At 33.9% G+C, this 18,084-nt stretch overlaps 1 protein-coding gene and 1 long non-coding RNA gene across 41 annotated transcripts; both read left to right on the forward strand.

Moving 5' to 3' along the window:
* The first annotated feature begins 1,557 nt into the window (after positions 1-1,557).
* On the forward strand, positions 1,558-5,854 carry LOC131616591 (uncharacterized). 40 transcript variants are annotated; one of them, XR_009288139.1, is made up of 10 exons: positions 1,561-2,158; positions 2,371-2,495; positions 2,597-2,827; positions 2,954-3,001; positions 3,200-3,335; positions 3,417-4,137; positions 4,240-4,360; positions 4,595-4,712; positions 4,853-5,119; positions 5,228-5,845. It is a non-coding gene; the product is annotated as an uncharacterized LOC131616591 (long non-coding RNA). The 40 variants fall into 40 exon arrangements; XR_009288146.1 differs by having other exon boundaries at positions 1,563-2,158; positions 3,161-3,222; positions 3,417-3,490; ... (1 more) ...; positions 4,595-5,119; positions 5,228-5,785; XR_009288150.1 differs by having other exon boundaries at positions 1,563-2,158; positions 3,161-3,222; positions 3,417-3,490; ... (1 more) ...; positions 4,595-5,119; positions 5,228-5,785.
* A 2,077-nt stretch (positions 5,855-7,931) lies between these two features.
* Positions 7,932-15,864, forward strand: LOC131616594 (golgin candidate 3-like). Its single transcript, XM_058887958.1, has 14 exons — positions 7,932-8,354; positions 9,300-9,398; positions 10,002-10,130; positions 10,289-10,421; positions 10,508-10,572; positions 11,485-11,652; positions 11,782-11,895; positions 12,006-12,152; positions 12,567-12,863; positions 13,028-13,093; positions 13,378-13,580; positions 13,855-13,909; positions 14,833-15,018; positions 15,313-15,864. Exons 1-14 carry the CDS (start codon positions 8,127-8,129, stop codon positions 15,715-15,717), a joined length of 2,295 nt encoding a protein of 764 aa, XP_058743941.1. The 5' UTR covers positions 7,932-8,126; the 3' UTR covers positions 15,718-15,864.
* The last annotated feature ends 2,220 nt before the right edge of the window (positions 15,865-18,084 follow it).

The raw sequence follows: 18,084 nt of genomic DNA on the forward strand, positions 1-18,084 counted from the left end.
CATGTCTCTTGGTTTTCCACCTTTTCGCGTTGCTCCGATCACCATAACCATTTGAGTTGTTGCTCTCACCCTTTTGTCCCTTCGAATTTTGAGAATCACCACTGCCTTGTTTCCCTTTCGAAGGCCATTTCCCTTTCGAACCTTTACTCTTTTCATTGAAATGAGCTTGCAAAGCTATCTCCGCCTTTGCCTTATCGCTTCCTCTCTCGTCCATTCTTTGTTCACGTGCTTCTAAGGAACTTTAAAGCTCATCCTTGCTCAACGACGCAAGATCCTTCGACTCTTCAATAGCCACTACAATGTTGTCGAATCTTGACGTTAAAGAACGTAAGATTTTTGACACAACATTCTGCTCTAGGATAGTTTCCTCACACGACTTGATTTGATTCACCAGACGCGTAATGCGCGTCACATAATCGTTGATCGTTTCCCTCTCTTCCATTTGCGTTAACTTGAATTGTCTCTTGTGAGTTTGTAACCTCACAACCTTCGCCTTCGCAGCCCCAGCATATGCTTTTTCCAAAATTAACCAAGCTTGCCTTGCGGACTCACAATCACCGACCTTTTCGAAATTATTACCATCGACGCAAGAGTGTATGAAGAAGAGAGCTTTGTAATCTTTCTTCTTCTCTTCCTTAAAGGTGGCTTGATGTGCAGATGTAGGTTCAGTCCCAAGTGACGTGACACCATTGTTGACGATATCGAGAACTTCTTGAATTCCAAACAAGACTTTCATTTGCTTAGACCACTTATCATAATTCTTCGAATCAAGAATCGGTAAATTGGAAGGGATTCGATCATTGGTACTAATTGTTGCAGAGGAATCGGATCAGAACCAGTGCTCTTGATGCCAAATGTTGGAACATACGAATCAAATTAAGGTTTATCAATGGAGAAAATGTAGAATTGGAGAAGATGAAGATTAAATAATTTGAGAGAAAATAAGAGAGAGAGAGAGAGAGAGAGAGAGAGAGAGAGAGAGAGAGAGAGAGAGAGAGAGAGAGAGAGAGTGGAAAAATTGACATTAACAACAATAGGAGTAATGAGCACCTTATATGGTACAAAGTTACAAATGAATGAGAACTAACAAAACACCCAAAACAGAAAATAAAAAACAGCTCAGCTACAAATACGACAAACAGCGTAACCAGTTACGCTACTACAACAGCACCATCAATTCAGTTTCATGGGTTCGTAACCGGTTACGGCAAACAGCGTAACCAGTTACGCCAACTAAAGTGTCAAAAACAGCAGTTTCAACACTATCATCATATTCTTTGGCTTAAAAATAAGAGTGGTTTAAAAATAAGAGTTAAAAGGTAGTGCATTGATGATATAAAATAATTTTACAGTATTATCTAATAAAAAATCATTAATTTACCATATCACTAAATTACATTTTAAATAAAAAATGACTTAATTAAATATATAATGGTAATTGGTTGAGAGTATAAAAAATTGTAAAAAATGTATCACCCTTTTTCTCTAAAAATAAATGGTTCCGTAAATATTCTAATCAATGAAATAAACGAGTGGACAATCTATCATATAAGAAATCTATCATATAAGAAAAGTCTACCATTTGCTCAATCCTAAGGCCTGCCACATCAGCATCTGCTCCCTCAAAAATCCACATCAACTTCGGCAGTTACACTTCTCAAAATTCTCACGTTGCACTTACTAACTCTCTTTCTCATCCAAAACGGTTTCTCCTCTTCTTTCAAAACCGGCACATTCTCTTCACTCACCATTCTCTTCAATGCACGACTGTTTGTCTTCCCATTTCCAATCTTCCTCTCCAATCTTCTCCTTCTGTAGCGGTTTCTTGATTTTGATTTTGGATTATCAAATTCCCATTTTATTATTCACATGAAACAAATTTTCAGCTTCTTCGTTTAGGGTTTTGTTTTCCTATAGAATTGAAATTTATTCTTTCACTAATTATAGAATTGAAATTTATATTGATTTGTTATTTTTGTTATTTTTCTATGGGTGATGGAGCAGAGAAAACAATGAAGAAGGTGAAATTGTCCAAGCTCTTACCATTCTTGATGGGACAATGGTTTCTGATGCGTGTAGACGAATGGCGGCTCGCCGTGTTGATATTATTTTGTTGACTGATTCCAGTGCTTTGCTTTTTTGGATTCTTACTGATAAGGTTTGTTGATAAATTTGTGTTGATGTTTTATAAAATGAGATGTTCAATGTTGTTGATTTATGTTGATTCCCACGGCTATTACATCTTTATGTAAGTTCTCCGTAATTTTCTCTTATTGTTCAAATCGATTAACCTAAATTATAGCCTTAATTATTGCATTAATTTTTATTCTACAGTTTCTAAAAAATGGTTTGATTGTGTTGTTGATAAAGAAGCAGAAGAGGATGATTGTGAGTTAAAGGGAAGTGAATTAGAGGTTGAATGACCTGATAGAACTACTCACTGCGGAGTTTTGGAGTTCACAAGTGACGAAGGGATTGTGTTCTTACCGAATTGGGTATATATGTTTTCCTTTTGTTATTCGTATTTATTTCGTTTTACTTAATAGAGTAACCATTTTTATTAACAGGTGCAAAGTTTTGTTGTTGTAATATTCAGATGATGGAAGATATGCTCTTAAAGGATGGAGACATTATATCTCTGAAAAACACAAGTCTATACAAAGGAAAGTTTGTGAAGTTGCAGCCTCACACCAAAGATTTTCTAGATATCTCTAATCCAAAAGCCATGTATGAATTGAAGCAACCTGCAAGTCGATGTCTAAGTTAGTGTCGTATCGTATCAATTTGTCAGTGTGTGTGTCATGTTTCCGCTATCTGTGTTTCATAGGTTACAACAAATGTCGAAACTTCTCTCGATTCTTTGTTCTTTATCTTTTACTCATGTTTGTTCATTTTTATTATTGAGTTTCGAACTGCTTCGATTTTGTTTTTGATTTAAGATTTGTTGTTTCAGGTGTGGTGATGTTGGCTCACACGGAAGGCGGAAGATTCGTCGGCGGTGGTGAGATTTATGGGTTTGGTTGACATCAATGTTTATCTTCTTTGTTATTATCAAACATACTTTGTGTCTTTTTCTTTCTCGCAAACTTAATGTAGCATTATGTTGAATTGCCTGGTCCGTTGAAATTTGTCTGCTACCTGGCTCATGAAATGATGGAAGCTTGGCATAGACTGCATCCCTGCTTTTTTGATGCTGCAGGTTTTGATGCAAGTTTGGAAAAGGTTGTTGATTTCATGAAATGATGAAACTTGACATGCACGCAATTTGATTTTTGTGTTAGTACATTCTATAGCATTGTTACGGCCAAAATCTGGATTTAAAAAGTCGATTAAAGGTTAAGACCAATTTTAGAGAAATTTTGACAATGTTAAACAGTTCTGGGTTAACATGATTGTTATAAATATCATTGTGGCAGGTGGATGAAGCAACCAACAAATTTGACGAGCGTGCTCCTCCTCTTCTCTCCTCCATTCTTCCTCTTCTTCACAGGTTTCCAACTCTCTCCTTTCCTCCTTATGCTTCAGCTCTCTACATTTCATATCTTTCTCCCTCAAATTTCTTATGTATCTCCATCTGAACCTAATTATCTTTCCATCAAAACCGTGAGATTGCGTTTGAGAAGGCGGATCTGAAGTGTGAATCGACGATGACTTTATGGTTCTGGAAAAGGGAACCGAAAGCAAAAATGATGTGCAAATCAATTTCAGTGGTGCGGCAGTAGGACTGAGTGAGACGCGGTGGTTTCCGACGCAGGTAAACTATGAATTTCTCAATTTCTTACCCTTGTGTTTTTCTCATTCTTATCCAATGGTAGATTAATGGTGGCCGCCAGTTTGCGGCAGCGACTTTGGTGGTGTCGGGTTCGACATGATTGATGTGTGCTTTTTTAATTTTCTGCAAACTTCAGTTTGTAGTTTCTTATTAAATGTTTAAATTGGAGAATAGTTTTAATAACAAGGTTTGTATTTATGCATATTTTGGAGAGTTGTCAGCGTAAACCTCACACAATTCAATTTGGCATCCTTGAATAAACGCGTGTCCCGTGCGAATACAAACAACTTGGGTAGCTACGAAAATGAAGGTTTTGTTGAGGTTGTTGCCGCCATCCGATTCTTGAGAATCCAAATTGATTCCGGGTAAGAAAACCTCTCTTCTATATTTTATGGTTTTATTGGGATCCCTTAGGGTTAACTGGTGAAAGTATTTTAGTTTATAACTGGTGAAGGTGGAATTCTTAGGAACAGTGAAGGTGGGAGGTTTATGGAAATATATGCTCCTATTGCAAAGGACCTCGCTTCGCATCAAGAGATGTAGCTTCAAGATCAATGACTATGGAGATTCGGGAAGGTCGTGGTGTAGGTATGCTGGCTTTAAATTAATATATTTATGCCCTCACAACACATTTATATTGAACATACTAACAACTATATTGCTCAAATGGAAACCAGTTTTTGAGCATATTGATTTGTATATTCTGTTTTTTAGGTTTCAAATATTTTACCTTCCATTCAAGTTGGACATTTTGTTAGTAATGATAGTGCATATTACATTTTGTTCTTAAAGAGCTTTAAGTTTAGTGTTTGAATGAATTAGGTGTCCCTGCTAAATGCTAATGCAATGGATTACACGTCTGGCACGCCCTACAGTTCCTTAGACGATTATTCGTGTCATATTTCAAGCAATCCATACATGATCAGTTACCAAATTCAATGTGCAGCAACACTTCCATCCGTGTCATATTTTACTCAATTGATGCTTTATTTTGGATTCCTTTCTTAAGTTTTATTTAGAATAACATGTGATTTTATTCAAAGGGTTGAAAATGTTAAAAATGCATTTTCTGTGTTGTAGATCATGTTATGTCGGTGATGCAGCTGGAAGAGAAACAGATCATAGTGATGCTGATATTAGATTTCAAGTTTAGATTTTACTACTATCAATGTTATTTTGTGCTATTAGCTTGGAACTTATTTGTGGACTTTCAAAATTTGCTTGCTTGCCTTATTGAAACCGTGTATGATATATGCTTGAAACAAGTACCAGATGTAACTTAAATTCAGCTGGAGGAAAATTCAATATAGTTGTTATAGCTACACGTGAACCTGATGCTTGCTTCAGGTTAGTTATATTAACTGTAATTAGGAATTTCCCAATGACATTGACATCCTTATCTTTTACATTTGGCAGCAAACAACAGTCTGTAAATTATGCAATCTTGAATGGCAGGACTTTCATCAGCACTCAGTTTTCAAGTCCACAAAACCTGCCACCGCCACAGCCATCGTAAATGACAACTCTTCCTTATACCCTGGAGGTCCTCCTGTTCCTGCTCAATCACCTAAACTTCTGAGGTTTGTTGACACAACAGAAATGACAAGAGGACCACAAGATTTGTCAGGCTACTGGGTTGTGTCCGGGACAAGGCCTTACATAGAGAAGGGTAAAATATCACTTAAAGTAATATTCTCTTTTAACCGTGATTTTACCGGATGAAGAGACAGAGAGTTATTGAAAACATCAAACTCTACACAGGTGGAAGAATGAAGATGAATTTTTTCTGCTCAAGTAGCTCAATGAGATGTGCATGTGTACATAATAGTGTCCGATTCTTTTCTGTTGTACATTTTCTCTATTCATTATAGGTGTTACTATTTGATGTTTTCATTATTATTTAAGGAAACAAACTGATTTGTATATCTTGACTTTGTTGAATCATCTGATTTAGGAAATGTACATGGATTGCTATTGCTATTCTTATATTTATGCTCAATTAGCTATGCTAAATCATTCTTTGGTCTCCACTCAACGGAGATAGTTTTAAAAAATATGAACATATGAATACCTATGAATCAATGTTAACAATCCCTGGTAGCAGTAACATTTTATATTGTTATTTTGGCTCATGTGTTAATCTCTTTCTACAGGCTAAAGTTGTTCACGGACTATTTGCATAAATTGCACTTAACCATTTGCAATGTAAAGGTGAGAAGTTGGTTGGACCTATACGAGTGTTGTGCTACTGCTGCTATTGCGATTGCTTCTTTCTCTACTGATGCAATTTTGTTCCCGTTTTTGTTTATTGTTGATGTCTCTTTTCTGTTGCTTGAGTGTTTTGGTTTGCATGTTTTCAGCTATGGTGTTATTTTAGAACATTTTCAAAAGCAACACCCTTCTTTCATGGAAAAGATTAGGGACTGCATTGTAGATTATGCACCTGCATTGTAGATTATTGAACGCTGGAACATGTATAGCACAGTTGATAGCTCCTTAACAACTACTACACACTTACTAATAATTGGTTAAGGGAAAGGAAACAATTCTTATTCATTTGTTCTCCAACAATATATGACTTTTTTGTATTATCAGAAATTAGAATATATGGTGCAATTACTACTTAGAACTTAGGTGATTGTGTTTAGGCTTTTTAGTATTCAAAAATAGTATATTGATTATTCAATTTTAAAATAGGAACATAAACCTGACGGAAAATTTTTACACAAAACAAGCCAATCAATAAAAATTCTATTTTATTTGTTATAAATAAAATTATAAAATATTTCTGAAAATTTATGATTTCTTCTTTCTGAAAACTACTTTTATAAGTCTAATACTGTTTTTTCAATTTTAAAATACCACGACAATATTGGATGTAAATGGCTTGGTATGTTGGATGTAAATGGCTTGGTATGTAATTTCTATTGATTTGTCATTGTTGATTATTTATGCATTGTGCTTTGAGAATTGTGTTAATTAGTGTAGCTCGTGTGTATGTCAATGTCATGTAATGTAGGGAATGAAGAATTTCTCGCCTACTACGGCGAATCTATTGGCGGCTATCACAAAAATAGATAATAGTTATCCTGAGGTTTATATACTGTCCTTTCCTTAATTGTCTCATTTATTATACCATTATCTTTCTTTTGTTAAAAAAAATAATAACATATATGTATTTTAAAATATTTATATAATATATGTATCAGTTTAATTATATTTTAATTTTTCTAAAATATATCATTTATCAGTTTAATTGTAGATTAATTATCTTTCTTTTCTTAATGACTTTATTTTTGAATATTCAATTTTTTTAATTTTTTTAATATTAGTAATTTTATAACTTTACCCATTTTAACCAAAATTTAGTCTTTTACTAATACCATTTTAATGAATTTAGATATCTATAGGATACGGAAACAAGCTCGAACATTGGTGCCTACGTAAATATGGGTTTGAGTACGTGAATTTTTTAAACTGCGCATTTGGGAACAGGTCTCTACTAGCATCTATCATTTGTTATGCCATTATCATTCTTTTGTTAAAAAAAATAAATTAAATATATGTATTTTGAAATATTTATATAATACTCCCTCCGTCTCATAATAAGTGTCCCATTTGAGTAATGCGCGGTTTTTAAGAAAATGATTGGATGTGTTGGTTTTAGTAAAAAAGTTAATGTCATTTACTAGAATACCCCTATTAATAGTAGTTGAATAACGTGAAAGTTAATAAATAGGGGTATAATAGTGGAAAAATAATAATGATTGATGCATTGGAATTGTAAATGGACAATTAATTTGAGACAAGGAAAAACTGCAAATGGGACACTTATTATGAGACGGAGGGAGTATATGTGTATCAATTTAATTGTACCTTTTGTGTTACCATCTAAGGCTCAAACTATTATATTATCCTATTAACTTTTTTACTTTAACTAACCCCTGGGCCAAACTGTTAACAAAATATTTTTCTTTTTCAAACATCTTTTATTATTATATTAACCTCCCTCCTAAAAATTAATTTTTTTTCATATCATCTTTTATTTCTCTCAACCACAATGCGCGAACACGACAGATACCCGTGCGAGCGCACGGGTAAGACACTAGTTAATCATAAAAAATGAATCTAAAAATAATAAAGAGAAGCATTATTTATGTTAGAGAGCACAAAACCCTCTGTTCTCGAACCTGAGATCTACCGGGAACTGCACTGCAGTGTCCCATTTCATTCCCTCCAAATTTCTCCACAAAGATAACAACAATAACAGAATAAAATATAACAGAAAAAATAACTTACAAGCTGCATCTACACAACCCTGTTAGTTGCTACCATTTCCCGACGGTTTTGAATCATGTGGGACACCATTGCAAATTTGAAAGAGAACTTGAACAAGATCGCACTTGGAGTTCACTGCGAAGAAGAAGAAGACGAAATGCTCCGCATCTACGGCGGTGAAATCACTTCCAACGGCGGGGAATCTCGCGTCTCAGATCGCCGGAATTCTAACGGATTTGTCCGTTCCAAATCGGGAATTAGGTCGCCACTCACAAATGGCATCGATTATGTCTCTATTTCTAAGGTCTCTCTTACTCTCTCAAGTTGTACTGGCTTGTGCATATATATCATGCTGTTGTTTGTTTTATCACACGTTTAACTATGATTCATATATAATAGCTAGTAATGCTGGTGAGTGGTGATTATTGTTCTGCTTAGAGTTTGAAACCTAATGAGAATGTAAATTCTTCTTCAACGAACTAGGTTTTGGGTTTTAGTTCGGTAAGATTAAATCATGTTAATTATTTATGTAATTATCCATAGTGGTTGGTTGGTGGTAGTGGACTGTGAGTGAACTCTACCTGCATTGTTAGGAGTTTGAATCTTAGAGTTTACTTTTTATGGAGTGCTTTGCTTAATCACCATCATTGATGATAGAGGATTTATCTCATGGCTTTGCCCGTGATATTCCCATGTTCTGTTCCAGTCTTCTAGAGTTGGAAACGTGAGATATAAAAAGAAACTGAAAACTTAATGTCCAAGCTACTATGAAACTGACTGGCCTTGTTCGCTCATTTTACTTTAATTTTTATTCACTTAAACAACCAACACACCTTTCCAACTTTATAGATGCAGTGGTATAAAATATAAATGAAAATCTCTGGACAACATTGCCAACTTTACAATCTTCCAATTAAAATTCAGCAGAACATTCAATGGTGAAAATTTGTTATCAAATATCATGTTATCTTCTTATAGTAGTAAGAGGAGTGGCACTGGCAACAACATTCTCTATCACAAACTTCCGGATACCCTCTTTTATTAATAACATTCGAATAGGTCCCATTAAAATACGTGGGGCTTAGGTAAATTTGGTGAAACTCGTGAATTTCAACTTATAGGAGTGAGTTTATTGAAAAAAGTGTGTTAGAGTGTACTTAGTGCTTTAATATGGTTAAATACAATGTCATTTTGTTACAATAGTAAAAAGAGTTTCGCTTCATCCCAACATTTCTTGTGCTTCTTATAGATAGAACAATACAGAGCAGAAATCAAGAGACTTCAATCCTCTGAAGCAGAAATTAAAGCACTGTCAGTTAATTACGCAGCTTTATTAAAAGACAAAGAGGTACAGCTATTACATTCCAACATATCTGTATTATAATATTAATCTTCACATTTTTGCTTTCTCTTGTTTTTTCATATGTTGGAACTATCTCGCATTTATACTTGTAGCACAAGTTAAGACGGGCCGTGCATTCCTAATGTTTAAGTCCATAGGGCTCTTGTGCGAGGGGGTGTATTACTTTCACCCTACAAGTCTAAGTTTTATGGCTAGTTGGTTTATGACAGTCAGCAGTCTTTATGGACTATATATGGGTCTGATTACTTTCACCTTACAATTTTAAATTTTGGGATAGTTGGTTTATGACAGCAGTCAGCAGTCTTTATGGACTATTTTGGGTCTGATTATTTGAAAATAAATATTTACATATGTTCTGGATTGTGTGTTTTCTAAAGTAAAGCTCTAATCATTTCCCCCTCTCCTTCAAAAATGGAGGACTTTTAATTTTCTTGAATACATAGTATAGTAGTAATTTATTCATTGTGATCTTAATGCTTGGCCAGCAGCAGCAATGTACCATGACGATGATTGGTTGAAAACTTTGTGATACATTGGATGTTGGATAAAAAAAGAGAAGTTTCATTAATAGTTTCATTGATGTTGCAGGGTCAGATTGTTAGATTAAATAAAGAAAATGGTTCACTAAAGCAGAATCTGGAGGTTGCGAATGCTGCTCCGTATGCCTCCAGAAATGAAGTTTCTAGAGCATCTACAAGTGGCACTTCTTCAATCAAGGTAGCCTAGAGTTTGATTTTTCAGTTTTTAGAATGCAAAAACTTCTTTTATTTGCATGCCATTTTGATTTTTATATATAATATTTTGATGGGTTTCTTTATAACTTTTTTTACTTATTGATGAGTGAATTTGACAACAGATGTATGAATGCCTTCTAGGAGCTTGCAAATACAGTTGATGGAAAAATTAGGCTATCAAAAGCGGTGCAATATTCCTTAGAGATAAAAAAGCTAAAGTTAGAACTAAAGCAAGAATGTGATCAGTTGGCAAATGTTCAACTAAATTTTCGTGGTATTTTTATTTTGCATTTGAATGCCTAAATGATAATATTGTGTAAATAGAAGTTGACAAAACTCTGCCTTTTTCTTCAATTTCAGAGGAGCAGGAATTGAACAACTCTTTCCGGGAGGAGCTTAAAATGTTAAAGTTGGAAAGAGAAAAAGTGAGTTCATATTTTAGTAGATATGTAAATTTATATGATCATAGCCACCACACTACTTAATTTCAAACTTTAAAGAGCTAATTGGGATAAAGCAATAGGTGCACACAATTGATGTCTTTTGCACTTGATAGTTTAATCATTTTGTTACTATTCAAACTCCAAAACAATTCTCCGTTGTTGATTCTGGGATGTCTTTTGCCTTGATAGTTTAATCATTTTGTTACTATTTTGGCGACATTACATGTTACGATGTAGTAAAACAATTGATGTAAAGCATCTGAGTAAATTGGTCTGGCTTTTAAAAAGACCTTTCAAATAATGGTTTTTATTCATGTTACTGTTAAAAGACTCGTTAGAAACTTTATCAATACTAGACCATACTGTCTCAAGATAGTTCTCTCATATATAAATAGCATTTGATGGACACAATATAATAAGATTTGGTATCAAGTTATAAACAGATGGATCAAAGGCTATCCAAATTAGATGGACACTGTAAATTTCAATTTATATTGTTCTCTTCTAGTGTATGCTTTCTGAATTCTTAGCTTTTCTTCCTTTCTATAAAAAATAAAATAATATGCCTTGCTGTTTTGAATTCAGAAAGCTATCCAAATTGAAATTCTTCTATTTTGTCTTTATCAAATGAAATGATTGGTTTGTTATGGGAGCAGACTCTAGAATAGAACATGCATAACCTTTCCCCGTGCTTGAACATATAATTTTTCTTTCAGATGATATATTTTTGAAACTGAGAAGGAATTTGACCTTTTTCTGGTTACACTCTAAACTCTTTTATTGCATCCTTGGGCAATTGGAATCTTTGCAAGGGATCATATACTTTTGCATTGTCATGTTCTGGATTGCACAGTTTTTGGTTAGCTAACCACATTTGATATTCTTGTTTGGAAGACATTAAAGGAGATGAGCAAAGTACAAAATGAATTGAATGAGAAAGCATCGGAAATAAAGCACCTGCAATTTGAGTTGACTAGAAGACAAAATGAGGAAGCAGGGGAGGATTTCAATAGCTTGAAAAGACTAATAAAAAACTTGGAGAAGGAAAGCACCACTCTCAATGTTGGTAGATTTATGCTTTATTTAATCACAACTTAAAAAGTTTCTATTACCTTTTCACAAAAATTGATAATGTTGCCTTTCTATTATTATTTCCCAAGCAGCACTCTGATATTTTCTGCTTCTTATTAGAGGGAGAAGAATGAAGCTGAGGTTGCTCTCGAAAAAAGCAGGAAGTCTTTCACTGAAAAAATGTTGTCTGATGCTTTGCATATTCAGAAAAAGGATTCAAGCAGCATCAGTGATGTGAGCCAAAAATTTTATAGAAATATGTGCTTTACAGGCTATGATCTGAATCGTGTTAATATTTTTTCTGCTTTCCTTTTTGGGGCTGGGCGATTGGCTTTTGGTAACAGATGCCATATCATTCTGAGAGTTTTCCAGGAAAGGAAGAAATGGAAAGATCCTTACAAAAGCTAAGTGAAGACTTGAAGGAAACACAGCGGGACAGGGACAAATCATTAAAAGAATTGAGCCGCCTTAAGCAGCATTTGCTGCAAAAGGTATGATTCTTTTGGTTTATGCCTTTATTTTCTTTAGAAGAATCAATGATAAGAGGCTCGATGTTCCGATCACCTTAATGTTATATTTATATGTATATCTCAATATTATAAATTAGATAATATGTCTTTGTGACAAAATACAGTTCGACAATATTTACTTCTCCCTCCGTTACAAAATGAATGTTGCTGTTGTTCTGTGATTTTGACAGGTTTGTCGACCTATTAACTGTGATGATTTTGGCCGACATTTAGCATTTTCATTTATTTGATAATACTCTATCTACTGGGAAATATTATTTTGTCTATATATCATCTGAGTGTAGACGAGTTCCAGTTGCATTGTCCTGGATTGGTTTAGTATATGATATCAACATGTCTGCAGTGTCAGTGATTTACTCGCTGCTTTTCATCTAGGCCTCTGAAGAAGTTGAGAAATTGGATGAGGAGAGTAAAATCATTGAAGAGCTTCGTGATAGCAATAATTATTTAAGGGCCCAGATATCACATCTTGAGAGAACTCTGAAGCAAGCCATTGCAAGTCAGGAGGAACTGAAGATGGTGAACAATAATGAAATTCCTAAGTCTAGGGAAATCATTGATGACCTCAACAAAAAGCTTACAAACTGTCTGAGCATAATAGATTCTAAAAATGTTGAACTTTCAAATTTACAGACAGCTCTTGGACAGTACTATGCTGAAACTGAAGCCAAGGTATACAAACATGCCACCTTTCCCCCTTTTTTATTCCTATATTAACAGAGAATCGTTGGGATGTTAATATTCCCTCTTACATTTTCATATTAACTTTTGTAAGCCCGTGTGCTTGTGTCAATAACTTTTGAGTAATTTACATGCGCTGTATTTTTATTCCTTAGGAACATTTAGAAGGGGAGTTAGCCTGGGCAAGAAAGGAAATGACTGAGCTTTCTCAGCTGTTAAAAGTATGGATCTCTCATTTTCTAAATACAATACGTGGACCATATGGACATGCTTTTATTAGAATATATGCCATTTATATTTTTTATTTTTTAATTTCCTTGTTCTAACCTACATTCTTATCTTTTCCTTTCCTACTATTGTTTTATTGCAGATTTATGCATTCTGTTTTATCTGCATTGTTCCCTCAAATTGATCTAGTTCTTTTTCTTAACTCAAGGACAAAAAATTTCACTTGTTGCCATTTTTTTATTCAGTATCATGTAGATTAAATGGTTATTCTTACCAGGATGCAGATCAGAGAGCAGATATATCAATGGCTGAAAAAGAAGAAACTTTGGTCAAGCTTTCCCAATCTGAGAAAGCACAGACTGAATGGAAAAGTAGAATAAGCAAGCTTGAGGATGACAATGCCAGATTAAGGCGAGCTGTTGAGCAGAGTATGACACGGTTAAATAGAATGTCGGTGGATTCAGATTATCTTGTTGACAGGTTAACCAGCTTGTGCTCTTAGTATGTTTTTCTTGCAAAATCTGCTTGACCATGTGATTTCATTCTGATAAGCTTATGAACTCCTAGAAGGGCAACTATTGTTATGCCTTTTTTCTTCTATTTTTTAAAAGGGCGATAATTGCAATCCTTTATATAAGAATTTGAGCTGAATTTAGACTTGTGATACCTTCTGTCATTTTGTTGCTACCATATAAATTGTATTGGTTATAGTAACAGTAAACTGTTATACTAATAGAAATTGTATTGGTTGCAGGCGCATTGTTATTAAATTACTTGTAACTTATTTCCAGAGAAATCACAGCAAAGAGGTATAACAATCTTTTATTTTTTATTTGTTTTAGTTAGATTTTGCAGGACTGGAATGGAAGCTCCGTATTCTTCGTTATGCATGAAATTGTCATAGTTTTTATGTTTGCTTGTGGTTGGTTGCACAAAGGCTGGACTGGTGATTGAAAGATCAAATTCATGCGCCCAATTTTAATATTTCTTATTTAATTATCGTTATTTTTAACCAAGTAAATTTGTATATAGTTATTACACACCAATGGGGAGGTCTGCGACTTAAAAGGATAATGTTACGAACCAATATGAGTGTATGAGAATCTACAAGATGAAGAAAGTAAAAGAGCAAGGGAAATGTTTATTAATACTGAAAATGGAATGATTACAGAAGGAGGAACAATCTATTCCTAATCCTGACCAGAGCTGTGCTCCTATAGGCAGCTTAGAGCTCCCTATCCATGATACGTTCTTACAAGATTCTCCAGGATATCTCTCCCTTCCCTCACTCCACTCCTTATATTGTGGAAATACGTTGCATGCTTCCCCCACTCCTATGGCCACGTCAGCATTCTAACAACCTAGCCACTATTTCCCTTTCTACCCCTTCTAGAATAAACCAACCAAGTCTTGGGCCCATTTGACTTGTGATGAATTAATTCTTCCTCTGTCTGATGGTGATTCAGCACTTGGGTTTCTATCAGATAAGGCTGCCATAACAGGCTAGGAAACATTGATGATTAGACACATTAAATGCGATATTGTTAATATTTACTAACAGATTAATGGGAATGATTACAAAATTATATACTTTATTTGCATTTGTTTCTTCTTGCAACTTGCTATGGTTGCTTTCTTAACATGTATTAATGATGTTGATTGTATTCTTTTATCTTATTTGTGTGAAGCCTTGGTTTTTTAGTCCTCTTAATGTTTATGATGTTGGGGACAGGTTATAGATCTTATGGTTCGCATGCTAGGATTCTCTGACGAGGATAACCAAAGGATAAGTGTTGCTCAACAAAGTGCAAGCAAAGGTGTTGTTCAAGGAGTTCTTCGGCTACCTGGCCGCCTGGTTGGAGGCATCTTGGGTGGAAGTTCGACTGAAGCAGTGGCAACTGCAGGATCTGATACCCAGGTAATTCTTCCATCTGATTTTTCTCACTTGGTTGTCGTGTATTCTTTATAGAGTCAAACAAATGATTACTTTCCTCCTTTTGAAAGTTGTGTTGATTTTAATAGTTTCAATGCACAATAGAGTGTCTTGGCATGAAACATCCATCTTTCACTTTTATGACAGAGAATGCTATACAAGTTCTTCCTAGACTTTATCAACCAAAATATTATAGTTTTTTAAAATTTGATACTGCATTCAATTCTTGAACTTTGATATAAAATTTTCTTATTTAATCAAGAGCTTTTTCCTTTGCAGTCCTTTGCAGATATGTGGGTTGATTTCCTTCTCAAGGAAACCGAAGAAAGAGAGAAGAGAGAAACATCAGGAAATACAGGTACAACCACTGAAAATTCACATGATAAAAGTCCAAACACTATTTCTGCTATTCCCCCTCTTCCAAATCAGAGGTTTGCATCTGTTCCCCCACTTTTCAATCCGAGGTTTGCATCTGTTCCCCCACTTTCCAATCCGAGGTTTGCATCTGCTTTACCAATAATTTCAACTAATCAAAACATCAGTCTTCTCCCTCCTAGCTATTTTCAGCGTCCTGAAAATTTTGGTTCCGAGTTCTCAACAGTTCCTCTTACACCATCTATTGCCAAAAGTACTGGTTCAAACCAGCTTCCAATACTGAATATAGACATTGGATCCTGCACTTAATCCAAGGTATATATATGTTTTCTTTTGTTAAAATTTTGTTTCCATTGCTTTCGAGGTCTCATCATTCTCGTGTGCATTTATGTATATAGTTTTGTAAAAGAACTATACTGTTGTAGATGTTCTAATAATATCATTCTATCTCTTCAATTCATTCATGTTATACAAAAACCAGTTTACGACTATAATAGATTCTCCACTTCGAAATGCATATTTATTTTGACAAAATGTTTCATGTGCATATACAATATTAATCTAACCTTATGGTACTGAATTGAGCAAATGTTATCATAATCATCATCCAATTTAGTATCAATTGGAGGTGGATAGAAAACATCCCATAAAGTTGTGTGGAATCTGGCTGAGGCTGAGGTGGTTATTATACACCAAATAAAAAAAGTAGAATGATTCGGTTGGTTTACTCATAAACGTGAATTGAGTCGACTTGGCTTACTTTTTGGTGAGATACAGAAAATCTACAATATAGAACTTAACCATGCCCCATAGATTAGGCCATTCACGAAGTCACAAAGCTTCCATAATCATTCTACTACGCATGCTTACAATATCTAAAGATCAAGCTAACTCTTTCCTTATCGTTTTCATACCTAGGTTTATCTAATAAATCCTAGTAATTCTTATTTAATCTTGATGATCCTTAAGTTATACTCAATCTAAAATCATCTTATTGTTTTCTTCGTTAATCCATGTCCAGATTTTATCTATCATCCTTACAACATTTAGAGTTTTTACATCCATACACGATGTTAACCAACCATTACCTAGTCTCATTCTTAAGCATATGGTTCTTACTTGATTTATAACAATTCTTGATCTCATATTACCTTTGTTTCTAAGTCATTTCTCATTGATAATTAAGCATAAGATCATTACATTAGCCTCAGGATCATTACTTATTTTAAACTAGAGTTTTTTTTTTTGGGGGCATAAAATTAGGTTTTTAGGAATTTTAGAGGTCATGATTCAACTAAGGAATTGCCTTAATTCGAATAAAAAATTTAGGGGGTATAATTCTAACTGTATGAATCGATTGATGCACCTCTCTGATTTGATTCTAGAGTGAAAAATGATCATGATTCGGTTCATATCTTTCCTGAATCGATTCAAAAGTGCAAAAACTCATAAATTCCTATTTTTACACTTCCAAGCCATGATCATACTAATACTCTCTAACCGTCATGGATTAAAACATACATATTCCTAGCTCATAATGCATCTAATCTACAGAATTTCTCAACACATACAAGATCAACTATCTTAGGACTTGTCATACCTTGCTTCTGAATTCTGATACTAAGGTAAGAACGATGAAAATGAACTCTAATGATCCTACCATCACAATTGCAAGATGATGAAATTCTTCCTAGATGAAAATGAACTCTAATGATCCTACCATCACAATTGCAAGATGTTGAAATTTTTCCTAGTGCATGCAACCTTGATTAAGTGCATAATTTCTTCCTCTCCTTTCAAACTTGAGCAGTCCATTTTTGTCAAGAACCTTATACTTGAAAATTTTCTATTCGAGTAAATTACACTTCTCTCTCCCAAAAGATACTCATATTACGATACTCTCCCGATTGGTGTTAAAATACACTCTCCCCTCTCCTCTTATATAGAGCATGTTACATTTCTCTCTTTTAAGAGTCGTTCATTGATTCTGCCTTTAAAATTAATTATACTTAAAGCTAAAATTTTTAGAACTTTTGAGTTTAAAAGTGATTTTACACTCCAATTTGTTGTTCCACTCATTTTTACATAAATATATTAAAACTAAATTAATTATGCTAAACTAAACTAAATTATGTTAAAATCAACTAAATTTTTTAGAACTTTTGAGTTTAAAAGGGATTTTACACTCCAATTTGTTGTTTCACTCATTTTTACATAAATATATTAAAACTAAATTAATTATGCTAAACTAAACTAAATTATGTTAAAATCAATTTTATCAAAATTAATTATGCCCACCTGAAAATTTTCTATTCGAGTAAATTATACTTCTCTTTCCCAAAAGATACACATATTACGATACTCTCCCTATTGGTGTTAAAATACACTCCCCTCTCCTCTTATATAGAGCATGTTACATTTCTCTCTCTTAAGAGTTGTTCATTGATTCTGCCTTTAAAAATACACTCCAATTTGTTGTTCCACTCATTTTTACATAAATATATTAAAACTAAATTATGTTAAAATCAATTTTATCAAAATTAATTATACCCACCATCAATCATCCAAACTCAAACTTAGTCTATTTTCACTTGAAAAATAAAAGATACATTGAAAAAAATAAAAAGAAGATAATGAGAACTTGTCTAATGATTGCCAACCTATGTTAAATTAAAT

The sequence above is a fragment of the Vicia villosa genome, linkage group LG7 (genome assembly GCF_029867415.1).
Source record: "Vicia villosa cultivar HV-30 ecotype Madison, WI linkage group LG7, Vvil1.0, whole genome shotgun sequence".
Taxonomy (NCBI): Eukaryota; Viridiplantae; Streptophyta; class Magnoliopsida; order Fabales; family Fabaceae; genus Vicia; species Vicia villosa.

Coding starts and splice junctions, on each gene's coding strand:
- LOC131616594 (XM_058887958.1), top strand. CDS start 8,127: ATGTGGGACACCATTGCAAATTTGAAAGAGAACTTGAACAAGATCGCA. Junction 10,422..10,507: donor TGTTCAACTAAATTTTCGTG/GTATTTTTATTT, acceptor CTTCAATTTCAG/AGGAGCAGGAATTGAACAAC. Junction 12,864..13,027: donor ATGCTGAAACTGAAGCCAAG/GTATACAAACAT, acceptor TTTATTCCTTAG/GAACATTTAGAAGGGGAGTT.